Raw genomic sequence first — 27402 nt, 5'->3', positions numbered from 1 at the left:
TTCTTGATTAGGACAAGGGGAACAGAAAACTGGAATCCTTCTCACAGATGCCTGTGGTATAAGTTGACAAAAACAAGGCAACCAAACTAGATAAGTACCCCATTCCAAGGATAGACGACTTATATGCAAAGCTAGCTGAAGGCAAAGCATGTACAAAATTGGATATGAGCCATGCTTACCAACAATTAGAGCTGGATAGAATGTCTAGAGGATACATGACTATCAACACACACAAGGGTTTTTAATCAGTACACTCGCCTACCCTTTCGAGTATCATCTGCATGTGAATCTTCCAAAGGACAATGGAGATTCTTTTGCAAGGACTTGCCCGAGTGGTAGTGTACCTAGATGATGTTCTGATCACAGGATCAACCGAGACCAAACACTTACCCAACCTGGAGGAGGTGCTAGGAAGATTCATTGAAGCCTGCATACGATTAAAGAAAGAAAAATGTACATTCCAAGTGCCGGAAATTACTTACCTGGGTCAGAGGGTGGACGCCATGGGTTTGCATCTGATAGAATAGAAAGTTAGTGGAATAAAAGATGCACCCTCACTGAGTAATGTAACCAAATTTAAGTCTTTCCTGGGTATGATCAACTACTATAGCCGCTTCTTGCCTAACTTATCAACGATATTGGCACCATTGCACTTGTTGTTAAAAACAACTAATCACCATTAATTGTGGAATTCGCAACAGGAATTTGTGCCTTTGTGGAAGTAAAGAAACTATTGCATTCATCGTGTTTATTGGTACACTACGACCCATTGAAAGAATTGGTATTAACATGTGATGCTGTGTTATCACATAGAGTGGAAAATGGATCAGAAAGGCCCATTGACTATTCTCAAGAACCCTCTCCACAGCCAAGAGGGTTATTCTCAGCTAGAAAACAAAGGTTTATTGGTGGTAATCGGGGTGAAGAAATTCCATCAGTATCTGCATGGATGACATTTCACCATTGTGTCGGACCATAAACCACTAATGAGGTTATTCAATAAGGATAAGGCCATTCCGCCAATATCATCAGCAAGAATACAACATTGGGCTCTGATATCTATGTATGAGTATACCTTTATGTATCATGCTGGCTTACATATGACAAATGCGGACACACTCAGTCATCTCCCGTTACCAGATAGTATTGTACATGCTCCAGTGCCACAAGAAGTTGTGCTTGTGCTGAATTTCTTGGGTTCTTCGCCTTTGTGTGCGAAGCAAATTAGAAATTGGACGAACAGAGATCCAATTTTGTCGGAAGTCCGAGACCTTATAATGCAAGGGTGATCGAATTCACCAGTGTCTGACCATTCTAAGCCCAGAAAATAGAGTTAAGTTGTCAAGATGGAATTTTGTTGTGGGGATCAAGATTCGTCGTCCCTTCGCAAGGAAGAGAATCACTCTTGACAGAGCTTCACAACGCACATCCAGGCATATCGAAGATGAAAATGCTCAACCAAAGCTACATCTGGTGGCCAGGCATAGACAGTGAATTGAAAGCATGGCCAAACACTGTCTCCAGTGTCAGTGTCAGCAACAACAACAGTTGTCTGTTTCAGCTCCAGTGCATCCATGGAAGTGGCCTGGTCCACCCTGGGTTAGACTACATATTGATTATGTAGGATCATTCTTAGGCACCATGTTTTTGTTGATCGTAGATGCACATTCTAAATTTTTTTTCATTCACTGAATGTGGGCTTCACTGGCTGGGCCAGCATTTATTGCCCATCCCTAGCTGCCCTTGAGAAGGTGGTGGTGAGCTGCCTTCTTGAACCGCTGCAGTCCATGTGGTGTCGGTACACCCACAGTGCTGTTAGGAAGGGAGTTCCAGGATTTTGACCCAGCGACAGTGAAGGGACGGCGATATATTTCCAAGTCAGGATGGTGAATGACTTGGAGGGGAACTTCCAGGTGGTGGTGTTCCCATCTATCTGCTGCCCTTGTCCTTCTAGATGGTAGTAGTCGTGGGTTTGGAAGATGCTGTCTAAGAAGACTTGATGAGTTTCTGCAGTGCATCTTGTAGACACACTGCTGCCACTCTGCGTCGGTGGTGGAGGGAGTGAATGTTTGTGGATGTGGAGCCAATCAAGCGGGCTGCTTTGTGCTGGAAGGTGGCAAGGTTCTTGAGTGTTTTAGGAGCTGCACTCATGCAGGCAAGTGGGGAGTATTCCATCACACTCCTGACTCGTGCCCTGTAGATGGTGGACAGGCCTTGGGGAGTGAGGAGGTGAGTTACTCGTCGCACGATTCCTAGCCTCTGACCTGCTCTTGTAGCCACAGTATTTATATGGCTAGTCCAGTTCAGTTTCTGGTCAATGGTAATCCCCAGGATAAATGGATGGATGTATACGAAGTCAGATTACCAACACTGAGCGCAACTATCGAGAAGCTGCATCATTGTTTTAGCATACATGGCCTACCAGAAATCAGCGTTTCTGATAACGGTACGGCCTTTACCAGGATACAGTTTTATAGATTCATTAAATGGAATCAGGCATATTAAAACAGCTGACGTTTCGAGTCCTCATGACCCTTCAACAGAACTGAGTAATATTAGGAGAGGGGTGAAATATAAGCTGGTTTAAGGTGGGGGGAGAGAAGTTGGGGGGATGGGGCGGTTGTAGGGACAAGCAAGCAGTGATAGGAGCAGATAATCAAAAGATGTCACAGACAAAGGTACAAAGAGGTGTTGAAGGTGGTGATGTTCTCTAAACGAATGTGCTAATTAAGAATGGATGGCAGGACACTCAAGGTACAGCTCTAGTGTGGGTGGGGTGGAAAGACTAACAGGGCATAAAAGATATAGATTTAAAAATAATGGAAATAGGTGGGAAGAGTCCGACCTATTTCCCACCGATTTCCATTATTTTTAAATCTATACCTGCAATGCCCTGTTAGTCTTTCCACCCCACCCCCACTAGAGCTGTACCTTGAGTGTCCTGCCATCCATTCTTAATTAGCACATTCGTTTAGATAATATCACCACCTTCAACACCTCTTTGTTCCTTTGTCTGTGACATCTTTTGATTATCTGCTCCTATCACTGCTTGCTTGTCCCTACATCCACCCCCCACCCCCCCAACTTCTCCACCCCCCCCCCACCCCCCACCTTAAACCAGCTTATATTTCACCCCTCTCCTATTTTTACTCAGTTCTGCTGAAGGGTCATGAGGACTCGAAACGTCAACTCTTTTCTTCTCCGCCGATGCTGCCAGACCTGCTGAGTTTTTCCAGGTAATTCTGTTTTTGTTTTGGATTTCCAGCATCCGCAGTTTTTTGTTTTTGTTTTTATATTAAAACAGCCCCTTACCATCCCTCATCAAATGGTTTAGCTGAGAGAGCTGTGCAAACTTTCCAACTTGGAGTGAAGAGGTTATCAGAAGATAGTCTAGACACTCATCTTTCCCGCTTTCTTCTCAATTATCGTACACGCCTCATTCGACTACGGGTTCAACACCGTCTGAATTATTTGTGAAACACCACCCACGTACAAGGTTAAGTTTGGTGTTTCCAAACTTAGAGGGGAAGGTAGAGAGAAATCAGAGTAATCAAAAATTGAATCACAATACTCAGAGCAAAGCTCACACATTCACTGTAGGAGACACAGCATTTGTGCGAAATTTTGGAAGTGGACTTTGTTGGGTTCCTGGAACTATTGTCTCAGACACTGGTCCCCTTTCCTTCCTGGTGGAAGTGGAAGACTGAATTGTTTGAAAACATATGGACCACCTTTGTGATAAAGAGACATTCCAACAACCAACTATTCCGCCTGTGACTAACATCAAACCATCAATTCCTGAAGTGACCAATCGACCTAGAATAGACATGCCCAATGTCTCTGTAGAGTTGCCTAACTCTGGACTGCCACTTTCTAATGATGTACCTGATGCTGCAGTTCCTGAACATGTCGATCCAGTGGGAGAACCTCCGTGGTAGAGCTTCGCCGCTCTAACCAAATAACGAAAGCACCTCAGAGACTTAATTTTTAATCACCTGAAGGTTGTATATATGTATATGTTGTTGAATATTCAAATGTTCTCTGTAAATAGAAACTGTAAAAAACTAAAGGGGGAGGAAATGTAGTAACTGAAGGTACAGCCTCTCCTGATATCTATGAGGGGTCACGTGATGTTTTTGGAGGCTTTGACCAATGAGCCCTGAGCGCAGGCAATTCAGGGCATGGGGCTTCCTGACGAGAGTCCTGATTGGGCAAGTAGCATCTAAAAAGCTCTCTGTAATAAAGTTTATCTGTTTCTTGTTGAAACATGTCCGGTCCGTCAAGACATTACAGTTTGCCAGGAAGAATCTAGCCCTTCTAAATCCAGGCTGATGACTATTTACCAGGATATAGTTGTAGAGATAATCCTCAAACTTGCACCTGACCCTCAATCCCATTTTTTGAAAACACAGAATGGAAGTAATGGGTATGTAGCCGGCCTCTTCTTCCATTGGAGAATATTGTAAAGTAATGGAGGAATCACAGGCTGATTAACAGTTTGCCAGGCTCCTTCCATGGCCATAACCTTACCAGCCAATGGGTTGGTTAGTCCTATATGGGTTTTGTGAGTTCACACAACCCATTCGATGAGCGGAGTGGGGGGGTGGGGAGGTGGAATAAGGGAGGGGTTGGGACACATGCACCGGACCCGAATGTTCCAGAATTCAGCTAGGGTCAATTTGGAGTGTGGTTCTGACCCTGCACCTTCTGACTCAGAGATGGGAATGCCACTACCACTAGGCTACAGGCTTGCTACCTGTCCTGCCATTGTCCACACTCTTCCTGCCATGGTATTCTGAAAAAGGTGGGAACATAACCAACTCTTTCGTGAGAAGGTGCAATATTCAAAGCGTGACTGGGAAGTGGAGAAGCAAATAGATTAAGGATAAGAAAGTAAGAAGATCAGAAATTGGAGCAGGAGTAGACCAAGTGGTCTCTCAAGACTGCTCAACAGTTCAGTAAGATCATGAATGATCTTTGACATCAACTGCACTTTCCCACCTGCTCCCCATATCCCTCAATTCCCTTAATGCCAAAAATCTATCAGTCACAGCTTTGAATAAATCCAGTGACTGAGCATCCACACCCCTCTGGGGTAGAAAGTTTCAAATCTTCACTATCCTTTGAGTGAAGAAATTTCTCCTCATTTCAGGATTGACAAGTTGCTGCAATGCATCTTGTAGATGGTACACATTGCTCCCATAGTGCATCAGTGATAGGGGGATTAAATGTTTGAACTGGTTGATGGGGTGCCAGTCAAGCGGGCTGCTATGCCCTGGATGGTGTCAAACTCCTTGAGTGGTGTTGGAGTCACATTCATCCAGGCGAGTGGAGAGTTTTCCATCACACTCCTGATTTGTGCCTTGTAGATGGTGGTTGGCTTTGGGGAGTCAGGAGGTGAGTTACTCGCTGCATAATTCCCAGCCTCTGACCTGCTCTTATAGCCACCGTATTTATATGGCTAGTCCAGTTCAGTTTCTGGTCAATGGTTTTTGATAGTGGGGGATTCAGTGATGGTAATGCCATTGAATGTCAAGAACCAATGGTGAGTTTCTCACTTTGTTGGAGATAATCATTACCTGGCATTTAGGTGGTACAAATGTTAGCCACCACTTATCAGCCCAAGCCTGGATATTGTCCAGTCCTTGTTGCATTTGGACATGGACTGTTTCATTATCTGAGGAGCCACGAATGGTGCTGAACATTGTGCAATCAGCGAGCATCCCACTTCTGACCTTATGATGGAAGGAAGGTCATTGATGAAACAGCTGAAGATGGTTGGGCCTAGGACACTACCCTGAGGAACTCCTGCAGTGATGTCCTGGAACTGAGATGATTGTCTCCACAACCACAACCATCTTCCTTTGTGCTGGGTATGACTCCAACCAGTGGAGAGTTTTCCCCTGATTCCCATTGACTTCAATTTTGCTAGGGCTCCTTGATGCCACACTCAGTCAAATGCAGTCTTGTCGTCACATTCACCTCACCTCTGGAGTTCAGCTCTTGTCCATGTTTGGATCAAGGCTGTAATGAGGTCAGGAGCTGGGTGGCCCTGGCAGAACCCAAACTGAACATCAATGCATAGGTTATTGCTTTGAAAGTGCCACTTGATAGCACTGTCAACAATCCCTTCCATCATTTTGCTGATGATCGAGAGTAGACTGATGGGATGGTAATTGGCCAGGTTGGATTTGCCCTGTTTTTTGTGGACAGGACAAACCTGGGCAATTTTCCACATTGTCAAAGCTGTAAACTCTACTGGAACTGCTTGGCTGAAGGGAGGCTAGTTCTGGAGCACAAGTCTTCAGTACTATTGCAGGAACAGTGTCAGGGCCCAAAGCCTTTGCAGTATCCAGTGCCTTCAGCCATTTCTTGACATCATGTCGAGTGAATTGAATTGGCTGAAGATTGGCATCTGTGATGCTGGGGTTCTCTGGAGAAGACCGAGATGGATCATCCACATGGCACATCTGGCTGAAGATGGTGGCAAATACTTCAACCTTGCCTTTTGCACATGTGCTGGGCTCCCCCATCATTAAGGATGGGGATATTTGTAGAGTCTCCTCCTCCTGTTAGTTGTTTAATTGTCCGCCACCATTCATGACTGGACGTGACAGGACTGCAGAGCTTTGATCTGGTTCATTGGTTGTGGGATTGCTTAGCTCTATCGCATGCTGCTTACACTGTTTAGCATGCACATAGTCCTGTGTTTTAACTTCACCTGGTTGCCACCTCATTTTTAGGTGTGCCTGGTGCTGCTCCTGGCATGCCCACTTACACTCTTCATTGAACCAGGGTTGATCCCTTGGCTTGATTGTAATGGTAGAGTGGGGGGTTTGCTGGGCCATGAGGTTATAGATTGTGGTTGAATACAATTCTGCTGCTGCTGATGGCCCACAGCGCCTCATGCATGCCCAATTTTGAGCTGCTAGATCTGTTCACAATGCATCCCATTTAGCACAGTGGTAGTGCCACACAACACGATGGAGGGTATCCTCAGTGTGAACATGGGACTTCACAAGGACTTTGCGGTGGTCACTCTTACCGATATTGTCACGGACAGATGTATCTGCAACAGGGAAATTGATGTAGACAAGGTATAGAAGGTTTTTCTCTCTCGTTGGTTCCCTCACCATCTGCCACAGACCCAGTCTAGCAGCTATGTCACTTAGGACTCAGCCAGCTCAGTCAGTAGTGATGCTTCAAAGCCACTCTTGGGAGTGGGCATTGAAGCACCCCACCTAGAGTGCATTCTGTGCCCTTGCCACCCTCAGTGCTTCTTCCAGTTGGTGTTCAACTTGCAGGAGCACTGATTCCTCACCTGAGGGAGGACGATAGGTGATAATCAGGAGGCGTTTTTCTTGCCCATGTTTGACCTGTTGCCATGAGACTTCATGGGGTCTGGAGTCAATGTTGAGGACTCCCTCCTGACTGTATACCACTCTGCTGCCACCTCTAGTGGATTTGTCCTGCCAGTGGGACAGGACATACCCAGAAACAGTGATGGTGTTGTCTGGGACATTGTTTGTAAGGTATGATTTGGTGAATATAACTATGTCAGGCTGTTGCTTGACTAGTCGATGGGACAGCTCTCCAAATTTTGGGACAAGCCCCCCGATATTAGTAAGGAGGATTTATAGACAGGGCTGGGTGTGCCATTGTCGCTTCCGGTGCCTAGGTTGAGGCTGGATGGTCTGTCCAGTTTTATTCCTCATTCTGTGATATTCTGATATTGTCGAGATAATACCTCTAAAATATAAGATTAAATTCCTCATATTCTCATCCTAACTGCCTCCCTTTTACGACTTTGACAATTTATCTTTATATTTCTTGCTTGTTTACTCTCATTCTATTTTCTCTCACTTCAATTCCTTGGTCATCTTTTGTTGATTTTCAGAACCCTGTGCCTCCCAATCCTCAGCCTTCTTCTACATTTTGACAAGATTGTGAGCCTGCTCTTTTAACCTAATGCTATCCTTAAATTCTCTAGTTAACCATGACAGGACCACATTTCCTGTGGAGTCTTTATTCTTCATGGGAATGTATATTTGTTGAGAATTATTTCTTTCAATATTTGCCATTGTTTATGCACGCTCTTATCTTTTAATCTAATTTCCCAGTCTGCTTCAGTCAACTCACTGCTCACACATCATTGGCATTGTTTAAGTTTAAAACCCCAGCTTCAGACACCATTCTCAAACTCCATATGAAATTTTATCATATAGTGATCACTCTTCCCCATAGGATCCTGTCCTCCTCCTCCTCTTTCAGGTATCATGCCCTAAGAGGCCATTACCAACCACGCACTTCCATTGATTTGGTCTACGATTATGCTTGGCAAAATACTACAGTGGTTTGCTGTTGCCTTCTGCAGTATGGCTGACCAGAAAACTCTCCCGCTGTTAGCACCTGCCATCAGGAGAATTAGAAGGATTTACAGACAGATAATCAACCTTCCTTGGTCATCAAGTCCTGAAGTAGGACTTGAATCAGAGCTTCTGACCCAGATGTAGGTACGCTACCACTGTGCCACAAGTCCTTCCTACAGAGGATCCTTTACCATCAGGTTACTCATTAACCTTTTCTCATTATACTTTACAACCTTGACTAATTGTTTCTTCTCCTCACGTGTGAAAGTTGACCAAATAAATTCCAATGAGGAATTCCTTACAATCATTAAGCCATGATGGAGAAGTAGCAACTTGAAGATAAAAAAAAATTGAAATTAATGTTTTAATTAAAAGCTGACCAGTAAAGGGACTGGGTTTCTTTTTCAGTATTTGTACAATGTGTTCTTACTACATTGAGGCAAACCAAGAGCTTACAAGGGATGGAGCGTCACTGATTTTCCCCAAACCCCCACTATTCTCCTGACTGTACTCTTTCCAAATAGGACAATAGAATGCCACACGCAGAAAGTGCACCCATTATTTTAGGGATTGGGGTCAGCAGAAACACTCCAAAATCCTCCCTATTACTTCAGGAGAGCTCTAAAGATAGGTCCAGAGATCAAAGGATGTGCGGACTAAATAAGCTAATGGAGTCTCTCCTTCCCCTTCCCCTCACAGAGCCTGTTTCTAACATGGCTTTCATTGATGTTTCAGGAGCAAATCATCAACAAGTTTCCTTCAGTCTACCAACAGGTACGTGATTTGTCAGCCTCCTTTTTTTATCATTATTGTAGCAATTCTCAAACTAGCTGCAACAATCTTATACCCTCTTGTCCTGCTGCCCTGTGATATTGGTTCACCTCATATTCTCTATCACGTTAGGTATCATGAATACGTCTGGAGAATCCTCTCAGTCATATATCTATTAAAAACTGAATAGCTAGTGCCCATCTGGCCATCTGCTCATATCTCCATCTCGAATATCAGAGATCAACCTCTTTACTCACCTCTGCACTGCTCGAATTTGGATGGTTCCTCTATGGTACTATAACCAGGACTGTATGTAGTCCAGCCTGAACATGATATTTACTTGAATGAAGCTGTCAATTTGGTGAAAAACAGACTTTAAGGTTATCAGTCTGGGTGGGATTCTGTAACTGCCAGTGTAAAATAAGGGAGGTGGGATCCAATACACTAACACTCAGCAGCACCTGATTGAATGCACTAACATTAAAAGAGCCTCAGGGTTATTTGAAGCTCCTAATCTCGGGCAACGATCTGATATCAGTGGATTGCGAATACTTCACTCCTGTGACATTAGAAAATTCAGTGTTGACTTTCTGGTGGTTTTCAGAGAGGAGTTTACTATCACTGAACCACAGTTGATTAACTACTGCTCATCCTCCTAACTCACTGTGCCTTCAATATCCCTTTTTTCTCATCTATCTGCTTCCCTTTTAAATGTACACAACTTGCATTTATATAGAAAACAAAAATAAAAATACCTGGAAAAACTCAGCAGGTCTGGCAGCATCTGCGGAGAGGAACACAGTTAATGTTTCGAGTCCGTATGACTCTTCAACAGAACTAAGTAAAAATAGAAAAGAGGTGAAATATAAGCTGGTTTAAGAGGGGGGGGGGAGGGTAGAGCTGGATAGAGGGCCAGTGATAGGTGGAGATAACCAAAAGATGTCATAGACAAAAGGACAAAGAGGTGTTGAAGGTGGTGATATTATCTACGAAATGTACCAATTAAGGGTAAAAGCAGGACAAGCAAGGTACAGATAGCCCTAGTGGGGGTGGGGTGGGGTGAAGGGATCGAAATAGGCTAAAAGGTAGAGATAAAACAATGAATGGAAATACATTTAAAAATAATGGAAATAGGTGGGAAAAGAAAAATCTATATAAATTATTGGAAAAAAAGGCGGGGGGATCGGAAAGGGGGTGGGAATGGAGGAGAGAGTTCATGATCTAAAATTGTTGAACTCAATATTCAGTCCGGAAGGCTGTAAAGTGCCTAGTCGGAAGATGAGGTGCTGTTCCTCCAGTTTGCGTTGAGCTTCACTGGAACAATGCAGCAGGCCAAGGATGGACATGTGGGCATGAGAGCAGGGTGGAGTGTTGAAATGACAAGTGACAGGGAGGTCTGGGTCATGCTTGCGGACAGACCGAAGGTGTGAAATATAAGCTGGTTTAAGAGGGGCGGGGGAGGGTAGAGCTGGATAGAGGGCCAGTGATAGGTGGAGATAACCAAAAGATGTCATAGACAAAAGGACAAAGAGGTGTTGAAGGTGGTGATATTATCTACGAAATGTACCAATTAAGGGTAAAAGCAGGACAAGCAAGGTACAGATACAAAGCGGTCACCCAGTCTGCGTTTGGTCTCTCCAATGTAGAGGAAACCGCATTGGGAGCAACAAATGCAGTAGATTAAATTGAGGGAAGTGCAAGTGAAATGCTGCTTCACTTGAAAGGAATGTTTGGGCCCTTGGACGGTGAGGAGGGGAGAAGTAAAGGGGCAGGTGTTGCACCTTCTGCGCTTGCATGGGAATGTGCCATGGGAGGGGTTTGAGGTATAGGGGGTGATGGAGGAGTGGACCAGGGTGTCCCGGAGGGAACGATCCCTGCGGAATGCCGCTGGGGGGGTGAAGCGAAGATGTGTTTGGTGGTGGCATCATGCTGGAGTTGGCGGAAATGGCAGAGGATGATCCTTTGAATGCGGAGGCTGGTGGGGTGATAAGTGAGGACAAGGGGGACCCTATCATGTTTCTGGGAGGAAGAGTCAGGTGTGAGGGTGGATGCGCGGGAGATGGGCCGGACACAGTTGAGGGCCCTGTCAACCACCGTGGGTGGAAAACCTCGGTTAAGGAAGAAGGAAGACATGTCAGAGGAACTGTTTTTGAAAGTGGCTTCATCAGAACAGATGCAACGGAGGCGAAGGAACTGAGAGAATGGGATGGAGTCCTTACAGGAAGCGGGGTGTGAGGAGCTGTAGTCGAGATAGCTGTGGGAGTCGGTAGGCTTGTAATGGATATTGGTGGACAGTCTATCACCAGAAATTGATACAGAGAGATCAAGGAAGGGAAGGGAAGTGTCAGAGATGGATCATGTGAAAATGATGGAGGGGTGGAAATTGGAAGCAAAATTAATAAATTTTTCCAGGTCCAGACGAGAGCATGAAGCAGCACCGAAGCAATCATCGATGTACCGGAGAAAGACTTGTGGGAGGGGGCCGGAGTGGGACTGGAACAAGGAATGTTCCACATACCCCATAAAGAGACAGGCATAACTGGGGCCCATGCGGGTACCCATAGCCACACCTTTTATTTGGAGGAAGTGAGAGGAGTTTAAGGAGAAATTGTTCAGTGTGAGAACAAGTTCAGCCAGATGGAGGAGAGTAGTGGTGGATGGGGATTGTTCGGGCCTCTGTTCGAGGAAGAAGCGAAGAGCCATTAGACCATCCCGGTGGGGATGGAGGTGTAGAGGGATTGGACGTCCATGGTGAAGAGGAGGCGGTTGGGGCCAGGGAACTGGAAATTGTTGATATGATGTAGGGTGTCAGAGGAATCACGGATGTAGGTGGGAAGGGACTGGACAAGGGGAGAGAGAATGGAGTCAAGATAGCAAGAAATGAGTTCCGTGGGGCAGGAGCAGGCTGACACGATCGGTCTGCCGGGACAGTCCTGTTTGTAGATTTTGGGTAGGAGGTAGAAGCGGGCCGTCCGAGGTTGGGAGACTATGAGGTTGGAAGCTGTGGAAGGAAGATCTCCAGAGGAGATGAGGTCAGTAACAGTCCTGGAAACAATGGCTTGATGTTCAGTGGTGGGGTCATGGTGCAGGGGGAGGTAGGAGGAAGTGTCTGCGAGTTGACCCTCAGCCTCTGCAAGGTAGAGGTCAGTGCGCCAGACAACAACAGCACCACCCTTGTCAGCGGGTTTGATGACAATGTCAGGGTTGGACCTGAGAGAACGGAGTGCAGTAAGTTCAGAGAGAGACAGGTTAGAGTGGGTGAGAGGAGCAGAGAAATTGAGACGACTAATGTCACACCGACAGTTCTCAATGAAAAGATCAAGAGAAGGTAAGGATCCAGAGGGAGGGGTCCAGGTGGAGGGAGAATATTGGAGGCGGGTAAAAGGATCCATTGAACGGGGAGAGGACTCCTGCCCAAAGAAGTGAGCACAGAGACGAAGGCGGCGGAAGAAGAATTCAGCATCTTGCTGAGCCCGAAATTCATTGAGATGAGGGCGTAAGGGTATGAAACTAAGTCCTTTGCTGAGCACTGAACGTTCAGCATCGGAGAGGGGAAGGTCAGGGGATATAGTGCATACACGGCCGGGGCTGGGATTGGAAGACGGGATAGGGACAAAGGGACGGGCAGGGGTGGAGGGTCCTGGATGGGTGTTGGTGTCGATGAGTTGTTGGAGCTTGTGTTCCTTTGCACCTGAAAGAAAGAGACAAAGTTTCTTGTTGAGGTGTTGGATGAGACGAAGAATAAAATGAAACTGGGGGCACGCGCAGCTTAGAAAAAGTGTGCGGCGGTGCTGCTGGAGGGAGAGGTCGAGTGTGTTCATATGGCGGCACATGGCACTGAGTGTGGATCTCAGAATGCGACGAGAACAGCAGTCCGAGGAGCGTTGTATGTCCCGGAGATACCTGGGTGGGTTCGAAACATGAGGGATGGAACTTCAATTGAAATCCGCATGGGGTAAGTCGGAGATGGAGACAGTCACTGAGGAAGGAAATATGGCTTTTATATAGCACCTTTAACATAGCAAAAGTCCCAAGGTTCTTCACAAGACAGTTATCAAAGAAAACCTGACACCAATCCATGTAAGGACAAATGAGGATCAGAGACCAAAAGATTGGTGAAAAGGGTAGGATTTAGGGAGCGTCTTCACAGAAATGGAGGGTGGGAATTCCAGAATTTAGGGTGTTGGCAGCTAAAGGCACGGCCATCAATGATGGAGCAATAAAAATCCGGGATGCTCAAGAGTTGGAAGAGCACAGAGGTCTTGAAGGTTTGTAAGGCTGGAGGAGTTACAGAGATAGGGAAATGTATAAGCTAAATGACAAAAATAAAATACAAAGAGTGAAATCGTCCCAAATTTGCACAAAGTTCAGGAGCAGATGGGAAAAAGGACGTTTTACCTGCCAGCCGCAATGGGCGCCTCTCTCGGGCACCTACTGGATGTGTGGAGGCCCACTATTGAGTCCTCTAACCCCACTCTGGGTGAAGACCAGCAAGCAAGGCCACCAATTCAGCATGGTAGATGGTGGCAGTGGTGAACACTAACACCCTCCAGAAGAGGACAGCCACCCAGTGCCAGAAAAGGATGAATGATCTCCTCCATTCCACCAGGGTAAGTCACTTTTCTCTTCACTCTCAACTCTCACACTTACAAACCCATCACACATGCACAGAGATCTTACTCACTGCCAGTTCACAATCTGGTCAGCACATCGCACTGTCTGATCCACAACAGGCGGTGACAGGGACTTCCCAGGTTTCTGGCACTCGGAGGACTGCTGGAGGACAGAAATTTGCTCAGTCCAAGTCAGATCAGGAGCCTCTGGACTCGGGGACATCAGGAAGGCATGTCTGCTGCACTCCTCAGGTTGTAAGGCTTGATGGAGGAGTCAGTCCACCTTCGCTCTGAGGTGATGGCGCCACTATACCAACATACTGAGGTCAACACTGGTAGGATGACAGCTGTCATGGAGACCTTGGTCCAAGACACTGGCCCTGCACTGCTGCACGAGCTGAACTCCATCGCTGATGCCATAGTTGGCCTCCAGCAGTGTCAACGCACAAGGGAAAGGGCAGCTCGATGTCATTCTAGTTACCCCTTCTCCTCAAGGAGTCAGCCAGCGGCCCTTGGGCACCCATTGGGAGGAGGATCAGCAGGTGCACACTCCAGGGCTATCCATCCAGGTGACGTCACGAGTGTCGAGCCCATCCAAATCCCCTCTTCCTGTGACCTCAGCAGCTCCAGCTCCACAGGCTGAGGAGGGGTGCTACTGCCACACAGCAGGACCACAAAAGGAGGCCGGGGCCCTCCAAGTCTCGGCCCTCCAGAGGATGCCCGCCAAGGTCATCGCAGACAGGGCGTAGCAGTCAGCAGGTTGCCTCCACCTCGCTGTGGATACCCAGGGAGCACCAAGATGTAGCAGCAGAGTTAGGAAGGTAAAGAAGTTGTTATTGCACAGCCTGGGCATGGGTGTTAATCACTTGTACTGAATGTTCACTATTGTAAATAAACCCCCAAGATTGGCTGCTGCCTATGGCTCCTTGTTATGATGAGCAGTTTGTGTCACTCAGATGTGAAACCTTGGTTCCTGCACAAGATAAAGACAGGTGTCTCAGTCCAGGGTCTCTTCCCTGTGCAGTGTGTAACTTTCAGACCAATCTGATGGCCCAGCTTCACACTCACTGGACACATTACTGCTGCCTGCACCTCAATAGTGCTTGTCATTGCTGCCAGAATGTCATGGACAGGTGTCACAGAGTTCCATCATTCTCTCTGTGTGCTCTCAGCACCTTTAATGTGGGCTGGCCCCCATCACTTCAGCATCTGTGACCAGTGATGCTGTGTTCCTGAAGGGGGTCAAGTGCTGAAGGCTGACAAAGGATCAGATGCATTTAAAGTTTCACAGTTGCACCTCCATGATATGACCCTGATCACAGAGTGCAAGCGAGCTGCCCTCAGCCAGGCAGGAGTCAGGCTTTCACAGATGCAAGGTGAGGATGTCAGGACTGTCCTCACTGAATCTCGTCATCATCCTCCATGAATCTTGCAGCTACAAGGGCCTCCTGAGCGCGCCTGCCTCGTCTGGCCAGTGCAATGGCCTCATCGCCAGCACCATCACCTTCAATGACCTCATCATTTTCATCTCCTTTGATGTCCTCCTCACCGGAGGATATGTGCAGCTCCTCCTCAGCCATGTCCTTCCCCTTTACAGCACCAGGCTCTGTAGCTCAGCAAGTGACGATGATGCGCGATACCCTCTGGGGACTGTATTGCAGTGCTCCACCGGACCTGTCGAGGCACCAGAACCTCATTTTCAAAATGTCTATCATTTGCTCCACCAAAGTCAAGGTTGCAGCATGAGCCTCGTCACACCGTCTCTCTGCTGCAGTCTGAGGCTACCGCACGGGCATCATCAGCCATGTCCTCTTTGGTAGCCCTTGTCCCCGAGGAGCCAACCCTGCAGCCTCTGTGGACCCTGGAAGCTGTCGGGGATCTGAGACCTGCTAAGTATGTAGGAGTTGTGGACAGTCCCTGGGAATCGTGTGCAGACCTGCAGGATGCAATTGTGGTGGTCACACACCAGCTAAACATTCAGCCCTGGCAGTTGACGTAGTTGACTGCTTGTTGCCATGGAGATCTAAGTGAGTGCAGTGGATGGCACCTGTGAAAAACCTGAAATCTGGGCAAATCCCAGCACTCTTGCATCCTGGCTTTCCTGATCCCAGGCGAACTGCACAAAGTCCTATGCCTTTGCAAAGATGGCCATCACAGTCACCTCTTGGATACACCTGTGTGGAGGCTTGTGAGATCCTGCACTGGTCACCTGTGGAGCCCTTGAAGGAGCCACTAGTGTAAAAATTGAGCACCGCGGTCATTTTCACAGCCACTGGCAGTGGATGCCCTCCATGTCCCCATGACACCAACTCCAGCAGGTGTCAGAGGTGACTGACCAGTTCCCTAGACATGCGCAGTCTTAGGTGACACTGGATGTCAGTCATCTGCAGGAATGACAGGTACCGTCTATAGACCCGGGGACCAGTGAGGCACCTATGAGGCTGACTGTGGATCTTCAGCTACGTGCGCAGCAGACCCTGCCACCTCTTCATCTTGAGGGAGCTGCTCCTCCCTTTGCTAAGCCAGGCGCCTCTGCCACTCTCTTTGTCTTCTCCTCTGGTCTGTAAGCCATGAGGCATACCGCTAAATCACCAGGCTCCATGTTTCTGATGTTCTCCTGCTGCAGGGTCAAAGAGAGAGACACCTGGGTTAGCATATGTGTCCGAAGAACCTCTCTTGGTTAAGTCTGAAGGCCCCTTCACGCATGCAGTAGAGTGCTGGCCACCACTTGGATGGTCAGTGTATATTGCACTCTCCTCCTCCCCACTCCATTTGACCGATTGGCGGCAGCATTTCCCACTGGACTGCATGCTGTGCTCTCAGCTCAGGTACAGGAATTCTCCTAACCCACACTGCAAGGCTGCCCTGTTAGCTTGAACCACAATGGACACTGGGCCAAACCTGAATAAAGACATTGCAAGGGGCTTTGAGCACCTCCACCAGTGACTGCGCCATGGCCACCTTCCGCAAGGGGATTGGACAACTTTCCCAGTCGGCCAATTCCTCTGCTGCTCCTCAAAACACACATTAATTTGCAGTCTGTGCCCGAGGGGTGAAAAATCCTGGAGCATTTGGTGACACTTTCATGCTTTTGTGTTACTTGAGTGGGCAGAAAAGCTTCAGAGGCCCTTCTCCAAGCATGTTAATGGAGCTGCAGCTGAATGGTCTCAGCTGCGGAAGAATATTCACTTTTGAGAAACTTTTCTAAGTGCATGGCCGCTTCCCTCACCCCCTCCCTCGCCACCCGCCAACCCCCCTCGGCATATGCTTGACGCAGTCTGTCTGTGCTGCCTTGCACCCACCCGCTCCTGGTCTAACCCGTACTGGAGCCCTTGCCCCAGCATCACACTGAAAGCCAGCCAGGAAAAAGCGACCTGCCTGTGTACCCCCTGAATGCGCGGTGCCTCTTCCTTGATGTCCTACGGGTGACACTCATGAGTGCTGCGCAAAGTTGTGTGCACTCACCTCCGAATTCTCCTCGAAGTTCAGATCGCCAGCTGTACACCTTTTAAAGGCAGTCGTGAAGCACGACATTCTGAAGTCACGACAACATGGGCGGTAAATTTGCTGTGGGAGAATGGTTCTGGTGAGCAGGCTTTATAATTATTGCAAATGTATTAAAATGACATTCCCAATGTGCGGTGGCGGGAAATGCGGTCTGCCATTGATGGGTGGAGCAGACAATTGCAAACAGGTTTCACGATGGTGTAAAACCGATTTTTGGCCTTCCCACCACATTGCTCCGCTCCCCCCCCCTCCCCCGACCACCCCCCCTCCCGCCATGGCACCCGACGCCAATGGGGCCGGAAAACTTTGTCCAAAGATAAATAAAATGTGCCCATGAGCTCCCCCTGCCTGCTGGCACTTTTACCTTGAGTTAACAGCAAAAGAACATTCCATGAGCAAAACAAGTTGTCCGTAAACTGTCCTGTGTTACATAGGCCGGAATTTTAAGGTGGGGGCAGGGCCATAAAATGTGGTGAACCATTCTAAACTCCATTGAGCGGGACTGTAAAATCCCACTGACGTAAAATTTTACCCATAGTATACCCATTTATTCTGGAATTTCGTCACTGGAAATCATGTAAAATAACAGCAATATTCTTAGTCCTCCTGAAAGGTAAATTCCAGAGGTGAGGTGAGAGTGACTGCCCTTGATATCAAGGCAGCAGTTGACCGAGTGTAGCATCAAGGAGCCCTAGCAAAACTGGAGTCAAGGGGAATCGGGGGGGCAACTCTCCGCTGGTTGGAGTCATACCTAGGAAAAAGGAAGATGGTTGTAGTGGTTGGAGGTCAATTATCTTAGTTCCAGGACCTCACTGCAGGAGTTCCTCAGGATAGTGTCCTCAGCCCAACCATCTTCAGCTGCTTCATCAATGACATTCCTCCCATCATAAGGTCAGAAGTGGGGATGTTCACTGATGATTGCACAATGTTCAGCATCATTCATGACTCTTCAGATACTGAAGCAGTTCATGTCCAAATGCAGCAAAATCTGGACAATATCCAGGTTTGAGCTGACAAGTGGCAAGTAACATTCGCGTCACACAATTGCCAGGCAATGACCATCTCCAACAAGGGAGAGTCTAACCATCGCCCCTTGACATTCAATGAAATGCCCATCGTTGAATCCCCCACTATCAACATCTTGGGGGTTACCATTGACCAGAAACTGAACCGGACTAGCCATATAAATACTGTGGCTACAAGAGCAGGTCAGAGGCTAGGAGTCCTGTGGCGAGTAACTCACCTCATGACTCACCAAAGCCTGTCCACCATCTACAAGGTACAAGTCAGGAGTGTGATGGAATACTCCCCACTTGCCTGGATGAGTGTAGCTGCAATAACACTCAAGAAGCACAACACCATCCAGGACAAAGCAGCCCGCTCCTTCCACAAACATTCACTCCACCACCGACTAACAGTGGCAGCAATGCGTACCATCTACAAGATGCACTGCAGGGACTCACCAAGGCTCCTTCGACAGCACCTTCCAACACCATCTAGAAGGACAATGGCAGAAGACACATGGAACACCACCACCTGGAAGTTCCCCTCCAAGCCACTCACCATCCTGACTTGGAAATATGTTGCCATTCCTTCACTGTCGCTGGGTCAAAATCCTGGAACCCCCTTCCTAACAGCACTGTGGGTGTACCTACACCACATGGACTGCAGTGGTTTAAGAAGGCAGCTCACTACCACCTTCTCAAGGACAATTAGGGATGGGCAATAAATGCTGGCCTAGCCAGTGATGCCCACATCCCGTGAATGAATAAAAATAAATAAATACCTTGCCATCACACCATTGTATAAAGGCTTTACTAATGTTCACCTTGATTTACAAGTGAAATAATGCACAAAAGCAGTAAGACACAACGAAATACTGAAGATGCTGTGTTTATAATAATTATCTCATGAGGCTTTCTTAGGAAGTCATAATAGATGGATATATGAACAAAGAATCAACACCTTCAGGAGAGTAAGTCCTCACTGGCACCCAGCTTGGTTATAATCAGTAAGAGTTTTTTCAGACCGCTTCAAGTCCCCATATTATAATAGAATTTTATAGGGTTAAAGAATACCATCTGGCCAATCTTTGAAAAAGCTATCCAATTAGTCCCACTCGCCCTCTTATTCCCCACAACATACAAGTTTTTCCTTTTCATGTGTGTATATATATATATATATATATATATATATTCCCTTTTGAAAGTTAGTGTTGAATCTGCTTCCACCTATCTTGTAGGCTGTGCATTCCCGATCATCATAACTCACTGCATTAAAGAATTTCTCCTCCTCTCCCCATCCCTTGCTTTTTTGCTGATTATCGTAAATCTGTTCTCCTCTGGTTACTGACAGTAGAAACTATTTCTCCTTATTTACTCTGTTGAGCTCCCTCATTATTGTGAACGCCTCTGTTAACTTTTCCCTTCACCTTCTCTGCTCTGAGGAGAACAATCCCGGCTTCTAGTTTCTCCTCATAACCGAAGTTTCTCATCCTGGGTTTGATTCTGGTAAATCACTTCCATCCCCACTCTAGGCCTGGAACATTGCTCAGTGCACTTTGTGTGAAGACTGAAGCACCACTGCTAGCGGAAGAGTCACTCTGAGAATACATTCACACATTCCACTGAGCCACTTGTTAACACACTTGGAAACCCACAAGCACATTCACCTTGGTTGCTTTTGGCCTTCATTAGATCTGTTGGCGATGTGGCAAGCCCCACTTAGCCAGAAGACCCTATATTTGCCCCCTGCTATCCTGTTCTTTATAATGAGGACTTGCATTTGTGTAGCACCTTTAACGCAGTACAACGCCCCGAGGTTCTTCACAGGAGTGTAATTGGACAAATTACTGACACCGAGCCAAATGAGATATTAGTTCAGGAAACCAAACGTTTGGTCAAAGAGGTAGAGTATAATGAGGAGAGGCTTAGGGAGGCAATACCAGAGCTTAGGGCCTAGAGATTTGAGGGGGGAATTTTATGGCCTCTTCCACCAGCAGGATTTTCTGGTCCCGCCAAAGTCAATGGACTTTTGAACAGCTCGCTGCATTTTCCGGCTCCGGCTCATACAATTCCGCCCCTGAAGACATAATCATATGGAGAGAAGTGGATGTGGGATGAACAGGAGGGCAGGATTGGATTTACAGAGAATAAATAGAAGCCATGAAGTGTGTTGGAATAATTATTTGTAGGAATGATCCTTACTGTCCCCTTCATACCGTCTACCATCAGCTTGCAGAACTCAGGCACGCACCCCCACCCCCTGTACCCCCACCCCCTGTGCTCCCCCCCACCTCCCCCCAACTCTGGCCCTTCTCCCCCACCCTGCCCCCACTCCTGGAACAGGCCAAGGGTTGAGAAGGATTGTTCAATGTGCTGGAACAGGTTTGGTGAGTTAGGAGTGAAATAACCAGGAAAAAGCTGAAAGCTCAGCAGGCCCATCAATAAAAGAGGACAGGCAGATTAGTGTGTGAAGTGGAAAGTCTTTGTTATTTTAAGAAGTGATGTATTGACTGTCCCACAGTGGCTGACACAATCCAATTGTGTAATTGTGTATGGTGCCAGTCATAGATTACACTAAACTTTCAACATCACCTTTCTCTTCCTCCATCTTTAGGAATTCCACTGGCATAGCCCCAACCAACTCAGTGCAAGCTGCCATGGTACAGAATGGCATGGTGCAGAATCGATTTGTTCAGACTGACCCGATATGGAATGAATCAGTCCAGACTGGTACAATGCAATCTGCCAGCAGGTATGTAAGTTGACCAGGTCCAAAATGTCAGCTTCAGCAGTTTGTTAACCAAGGATGTTTTAATTTGGTTTGGTGGGTTCAAGGGTGAAGAGAAGCTGAACACAACAGTCAAAGTGTTTGTCTTCTCTCTCTCTCAGGGCACAGTCCTTTGCTGCTATTCTCTGCCTATTGCATCTTTACTCCTGTCTGTCTTTCTATTGTAACTCTCAAATCTGGTGATCTGAGACAGTAGAAATTTTTTTTGGCTGCTTTTACGAACACTGACTTTTTTAATAAGTGTTGCTTTCTGTGTTGCCTTTCAGATTCAGTGATACATCTAATTTGGTTGAGTCAATAAGGTAAGTGCACCACAAACTCACTTATAGTCAAAAGCTTGCCTATGGCCACATTCCCTGTTATCACGATTTCTATCAGTATATGTTACTTTAAGTCTGTATGTCAATGTTTTCCATTGAATCTTGATATGACTGTCATAATGTAGTTACAGGTCCTGGCCACGAGGTAGCTCTGCACCTTGTCGAACTTGGCCACCATCTTATACCTGAGAAAAAAATTACACTCATAGTGTAGTTGAAATCTGGAATTCTTCCCCCAAAAGGCTGTGGTTTCTTTAACAATTGGAACCTTCAAGACTGAGATTGATAGACTTTTGTTAGGTAAGAATGTCAAGGAATCCAGAGAAAAGGCAGGCAATGGAGTTGAGGGTATGGATCAGCCATGGTCTAATTGAATGGTGGAGCGGGCCTGCGAAGATGAATGGCCTACTCCTGTCCCTGTTGCAACAATCTTGTTCAGCACTCAGAACAAGGATTCTGAAGGGGAGACATGGAGTGGGAGAATTGCATTGAGAGGCTGCTGGGAGGGGGATGAGGTGGGGAGTGTTAGGTGAAATGCTCTCATTCTCAACCCAGCAGGAACAGGTAGGTTATCCAGATTAAATGCATTAGCATCAGACATGATCAGCATTTCAAGGTGCAGCGCCTGACTCTCAGAGGGACCATACTATTCCCACCGCTGGGTAACATAGCAAAGTGACCAGAAGTTGGGATCACCAGGTTAGAGAAACTGGAGGAAAATGTGAACCCGCTTCAACTTCTTTGCACATAACAAATTCCAAGAAAATTCCTTCTCCAGCTGCCTATGTTCGGTCATCCTGTAATTTGTGTGGCCCTACAGCTAGGAGCTGGGTGAATTTTGTGACCACAAATATCATTACAATCTTGCCGAGGGCCACGCTATCTGTCGATGAGCTTTACTTTCAGTTGTCATTTTTTTGTTCACACTTTTCTATCAGCGCTTACTACCTTTGAATTTGTCAGTTCCTATGTCAATATTTCCTGTTTACTTTCATTATGATGACTGTCACAGTGTTCTTACAGGCTCTGACCCCTAGCTGGCTCTGAAGTCTCTGAGCTCTGTCGCAGTCTTGCAGATTGATAAATCAGTGACCCAGATTAAACACAGTAGTGGTCTCTGCATTGAGCCTTGAGGCTCCAATTAGTATTTTTTCCCCCACTCTGACATAACTCTGCTATTGAGTACTCATTGTTTTATAGACTCATAGGTGTTTACAGCACAGAAGGAGGCCATTGGGCCCATCATGTCATAGATGTTTACAGCATAGAAAGAGGCCATTCACCCATCATGTCCACGCCGGTCAACAAAGATCTGACAACACTAATCCCATTTTCCAGCGCTTGGCCCATAGCCCTGGAGGTTATGGCAATGCAAGTGAATATCTAAATACTTCTTAAATGTTAGAGTTTCTGACTCAACCACCCTTTCAGGCAGTGAGTTCCAGACTCCCACCACCCTCTTTATGAAAAGATTTCTCCTCAACTCCCCTCTTAGCTTTCTATCTCTTACCTTAAATCTATGCCTCCTGGTTATTGACCCCTCTACTAATGAAAAAAGTGCCTTTCTATCCACCCTATCTATGCCCCTCATAATCTTATGGACCTCTATCAGGTCCCCTCTCAACTTTTGCTGGTCCAGGGAAAACAACCTTTTTAACCTTCAACAAGTTTCCTATCAATTCCCTGGATTTACCCTAGATTCACACAGCTTTGAGTTTAATTAATAGCCTTTCATGTGGAACTTTATCAAAAGCCTTTTGTAATTCTAAATAACCATCATTGAAATACCCACAGTCCACTTGGTTATTACTTACTCAAAAGAGGTCGAGTAGGTTTGTCGGGAAGGATTTTGCCCTTCTAACTCCAGGCTGAAGACTGTTTACCAGGTTACAGTTGGAGATAACCCTCAAGCTTGCTCCTGATCTTCAATTCCATTTTTAAAAACAGAATGGAAGTAATGGGTATGTAGCCAGCCTCTTATTTCATTGGAGAATAGTGTAAAGTAGTAGAGGAATCACAGGCTGATAAACAGTTTGCCAGGCTCCTTCCATGGTTATAACCTTACCAGCCAATGGGGTGATTAGTCCTAAATGGGTTTTGAGAAATTGTGCAACCCATTCAATGCGTGGGGAGGGGTGGGTGGGTGGTGGGCTGGGATGATGGATTTGGGGAGGGGTTGAGACACACACACACAACACAACCACACTGGACTCAAATGTTCCAGAATTCAGCTACACTCACTGGAACAATCTGGAGTGTGGTTCAATTCCTGCACCTTCTGGCTGTGAGATGGGAATGCTACCACTGAGCCAAAGGCTCGCTACATGCACAGACTCTTCTTGCCTTGGGATTTCGGAAAAGGTGAGGACACTCATCTATTCTTTAGAGGCAAGGTGGGTGAGGAGAGGGGCAAGATTGAAAGTATGATTGGGAAGGGGAGAAGGAAAGAGAAGGATAGGAAGATAAGAACATTGGAAATTGGAGCAGGAGTAGACCAGATGGTCCCTCAAGACTGCCCCACAATTCAATAAGACCTTGGCTGATCTTCAACATCAACTCCCCTTTCCCACTCACTCTTCAATTCCCTTAATTCCAAAAATCTATCAATCGCAGTCTTGACCAAATCCAGTGACTGAGCATCTGTACCCCTCTAGGGTAGAAAATTTCAAAGCTTCACTATACTTTGAGTGAAGAAATTTCTCTTTTTCTCAGCCCTAAATGATTAACCCCTTAGCCTGGAATGGTGACACTTTGACCTAAGCTTTCCACCCAAAAGAGGTAACCTCTCAGCGTCCACCCTGACGAGCTCTCTAAGAATTTTATATGTTTCTCTTATTTTCTAAACCCCAGACAATATAGGCAACCTCTCCACACAAAACAGCTCTCTCATTCCAAGAACCAATCTAATGAACCCACTTCATTGCACCCACTGTAAGCCAAGTATATCCTTGGTACCAAACGTAAGGAGGCCAAAACTGTTCATAGTTCTCCAGGTGTGTTCTCATCAAAACTCTACATAAATGTAACTTCCTTTCTCTTATGTTCCAACCCTCTTGCAATACAGGCTCATATATTATTTGTCTCACTAATTGCTTGCTGTAACTGGATGTTAACACCCCATGATTCATGTACAGGAACAGCCAAACCCCTCTGATGACCAACATTCATTAGTCTCTCACCTTCTGAAAAGTATTCTGTTTTTCTGTCCTTTTTACCAAAGTGGATAATTTCACATTTCCCTACAATACATTCATCTGCCACCTTCTTGCCCAATTACTTCACCAGCCTATATTCCTTTGAAGTCTATTTGTGTCCACCTCACAGCTTACTTTCCCAACTAGCTTTGCATCATGTGCATTACGTTCAGTCCCCTCATCTAGGTCATTAATATAGATTGTAATTAGCTGAGGCCTCAGCAGTGATCCTTGCAGCACTCTACTAGTTTCACTCTGTCATCTAGAAAATGACCCATTTATTCCTGCTCTCTTTTCTCTCCTTTAGTCAATCCTCAGTCCGTACTAATATCACCCCATCCCCAATCCTATGAGCCGCAAACTTGTGTATTAACCTTTTATGTGGTATCTTGTTGAATACCTTATGAAAATCCAAAAACACTAAAACCACTGATTCCCCTTTATCTACCCTATCAGTTACACACTCAAAAAACACAGTAGATGTGTCAAACATGATTTCCCTTTCACAAAACCTGCCTGATCTGTCTAATCATATTATGATTTTCTAACTGCTTGGTCACCATGTCCCTAATACTAGATTCTAGCACTTTCCTACCACTGATGGTAGGAAGCTAATGAGCTCATCACACCCAGTTTTCTCTCTTCCTTCTTTCTTTCTGGTACACTGGGGTTACATTTCCGAACTTGCAATACAAGATTCTTGAACCTAGCGAATTCTAGAAGATCAAAATTAATGCATTCATTATTTCTGCAGCCATCTCTTTTAAAACCCTAGACCATCAGGTACAAGGGATTTGTCAGCTTGTAGTCCCATTAATTTTTCCACTACTTTTAAAAAATAATATTAGATACTTTAAGTTTCTTACTGTTGTTAGACCTCTGGTTCACCATTCTTTTTGGAACTTTTTTTTATGTCTTCTATAGTGAAAACAGATACAAAATATTTGTTTATTATCTCTGCCATTGCTTTATTCCCCATTTTCATTTCTTCTGCATCTAAGGAACCCACATTTTCTTTCAGGTCCAAACAGTTAACATTTCGAGCCCTTATGACTCCTCTTCAGAGGAAGAGTCAAACGGATTCAAAATGTTAACTCCGTTTCTCTCTCCACAAATGCTGCCAGGCCTGCTGAGTTTTTCCAGCACTTTCTGTTTTTGAGTACTGCTTAAAAAAAAAATGCCACGTTAAAGCTTTTCATCTTGCACTCATTGGGAAACTTTGCATGAATACCACAGATGAGTGCCTGATGAGTGCAAGATGAAAAGCTTCGACATGTCTCTTTTTTCAGCAATGCTCAAGTTCTGTACCATCAAATGATCACTTTCTGTTTTTATTTCACATTTTTTTCTTCCTTTTTACAGACCTGACAATTTATTTCTATATTTCTTGCTAACTTACTCTCATTCTATTTTCTCTTCCCTCAATTTCTTGGTCATTCTTTGCGGATTTGTAGAACCTTCCAATCCTCAGGCTTCTTCCACTTTTTGACAGCATTATGAGTCTACTCTTTTCACCTAATACTAGCCTTAACTTCTCTAGCTGGCCATGGCTGGACCAAACTTCCCAAAGAGCCTTTATTCCTAAAGAGGGTGTATATTTGTTGAGGATTATTATTTTTTATTTTATTGTTCGCCATTGCTTATCGACCATCATATCTTTTAATCCAATTTCCCAATCTACCTTGGTCAGCTCAACAGCCATATACGTAGTTGGCTTTGTTTAAGATTGCCCTCGTTTTGGACTTAACTACATCACTCTCAAACTCCATGCAAAATGTTATCATACAATGATCACTCTTCCCAAAAGGATCTTTTACCATCAGGTTACTAATTAACCTTCTCTCATTATACTCTACAGCATTGACTAACTGTTTCTTCTCCTCATGTGTGAACGTTGTCTTCAAATAAATTCCAATAAGGAATTCCTTACATTCATTAAGCCATGATGGAGAAGTAGCAACTTAAGGATTAAAAAAAAGTTGAAATTAATGTTTTAATTAAAAGCTGACCAGTAATGGGACTGAGTTTCTTTATCAGTATTTGTACAATGTGTTCTTACTGTGTTGAGGCAAGACGAGAGCTTACAAGGGATGGAGTGTAACTGATTTTCCCCAAACCCCCACTATTCTCCTGACTGTACCCTTTCCAAAAAGGACAATAGAATATCACACACAGGAAGTGTAGCCATTATTTTAGGGATTGGAGTCAGCAGAAACAATCCAGAATCCTCCATATTAGTTCAGGGGAGCTCTAAAGATCTATCCAGAGGCCAAAGGATGTGTGAAGTAAATGAGCTAACAGTGTCTCTCCTTCCCCTTCCCCTCACAGAGCCTGTTTCTAACATGGCTTTCATTGATGTTTCAGGAGCAAATCATCAACAAGCTTCCTTCAGTCTACCAACAGGTACATGATTTGTCAGCCTTTCTCTTTTCATTATTGTAGCAATTCTCAAACTAGCTTCAACAATCTTATACCATCTTGTCCTGCTGTCCTGTGATATTGTTTCAGCTTCACATTCTCTATCAGGTTAAGTATCCTGAATACTTCTGGACAATCCCCTCAGTCATTTCTCAATGAAAAACTGAATAGCTAGTGCCCATCCAGCCGCCTGCTCATATTTCCATCTCGAATACCGGGGCCGGGATTTTCCACCCCCGTTCGTAGCAGGCGTGTTCAGTGTCAAGATCGGAGAATCTCGCAAGAAGGCCCTAGTTACGTTTCCCGACTATGTAAATCCAGAAGCAATTGTCCCCTCCCCCTGTAAATGGCGGGTTGCGTATCCCACTGTCAAACATTGGGAACCTAATCGTAATAAATTTGCCTCTAGTTATTGTGG

The 27402-nt window shown here is 45.7% G+C and overlaps 1 protein-coding gene across 1 annotated transcript in view; it reads left to right on the top strand.

Annotated features, from left to right (window-relative positions):
- Positions 1-27402, top strand: part of LOC144696780 (uncharacterized) — a 255023-nt gene that overhangs the window by 211113 nt on the left and 16508 nt on the right. The window contains exons 39-42 of the mRNA XM_078568507.1: positions 9105-9143; positions 20879-21016; positions 21319-21354; positions 26931-26969. Of these exons, the coding sequence (XP_078424633.1) occupies positions 9105-9143; positions 20879-21016; positions 21319-21354; positions 26931-26969 (252 nt within the window). The remainder of the gene's footprint in view (positions 1-9104; positions 9144-20878; positions 21017-21318; positions 21355-26930; positions 26970-27402) is intronic.

Source organism: Cetorhinus maximus, chromosome 22 (genome assembly GCF_964194155.1).
Source record: "Cetorhinus maximus chromosome 22, sCetMax3.hap1.1, whole genome shotgun sequence".
In the NCBI taxonomy this organism is placed as follows: domain Eukaryota; kingdom Metazoa; phylum Chordata; class Chondrichthyes; order Lamniformes; family Cetorhinidae; genus Cetorhinus; species Cetorhinus maximus.
Note: the sequence above shows the minus strand (reverse complement) of the source record. Positions and strands in the feature narration are given on the sequence as shown.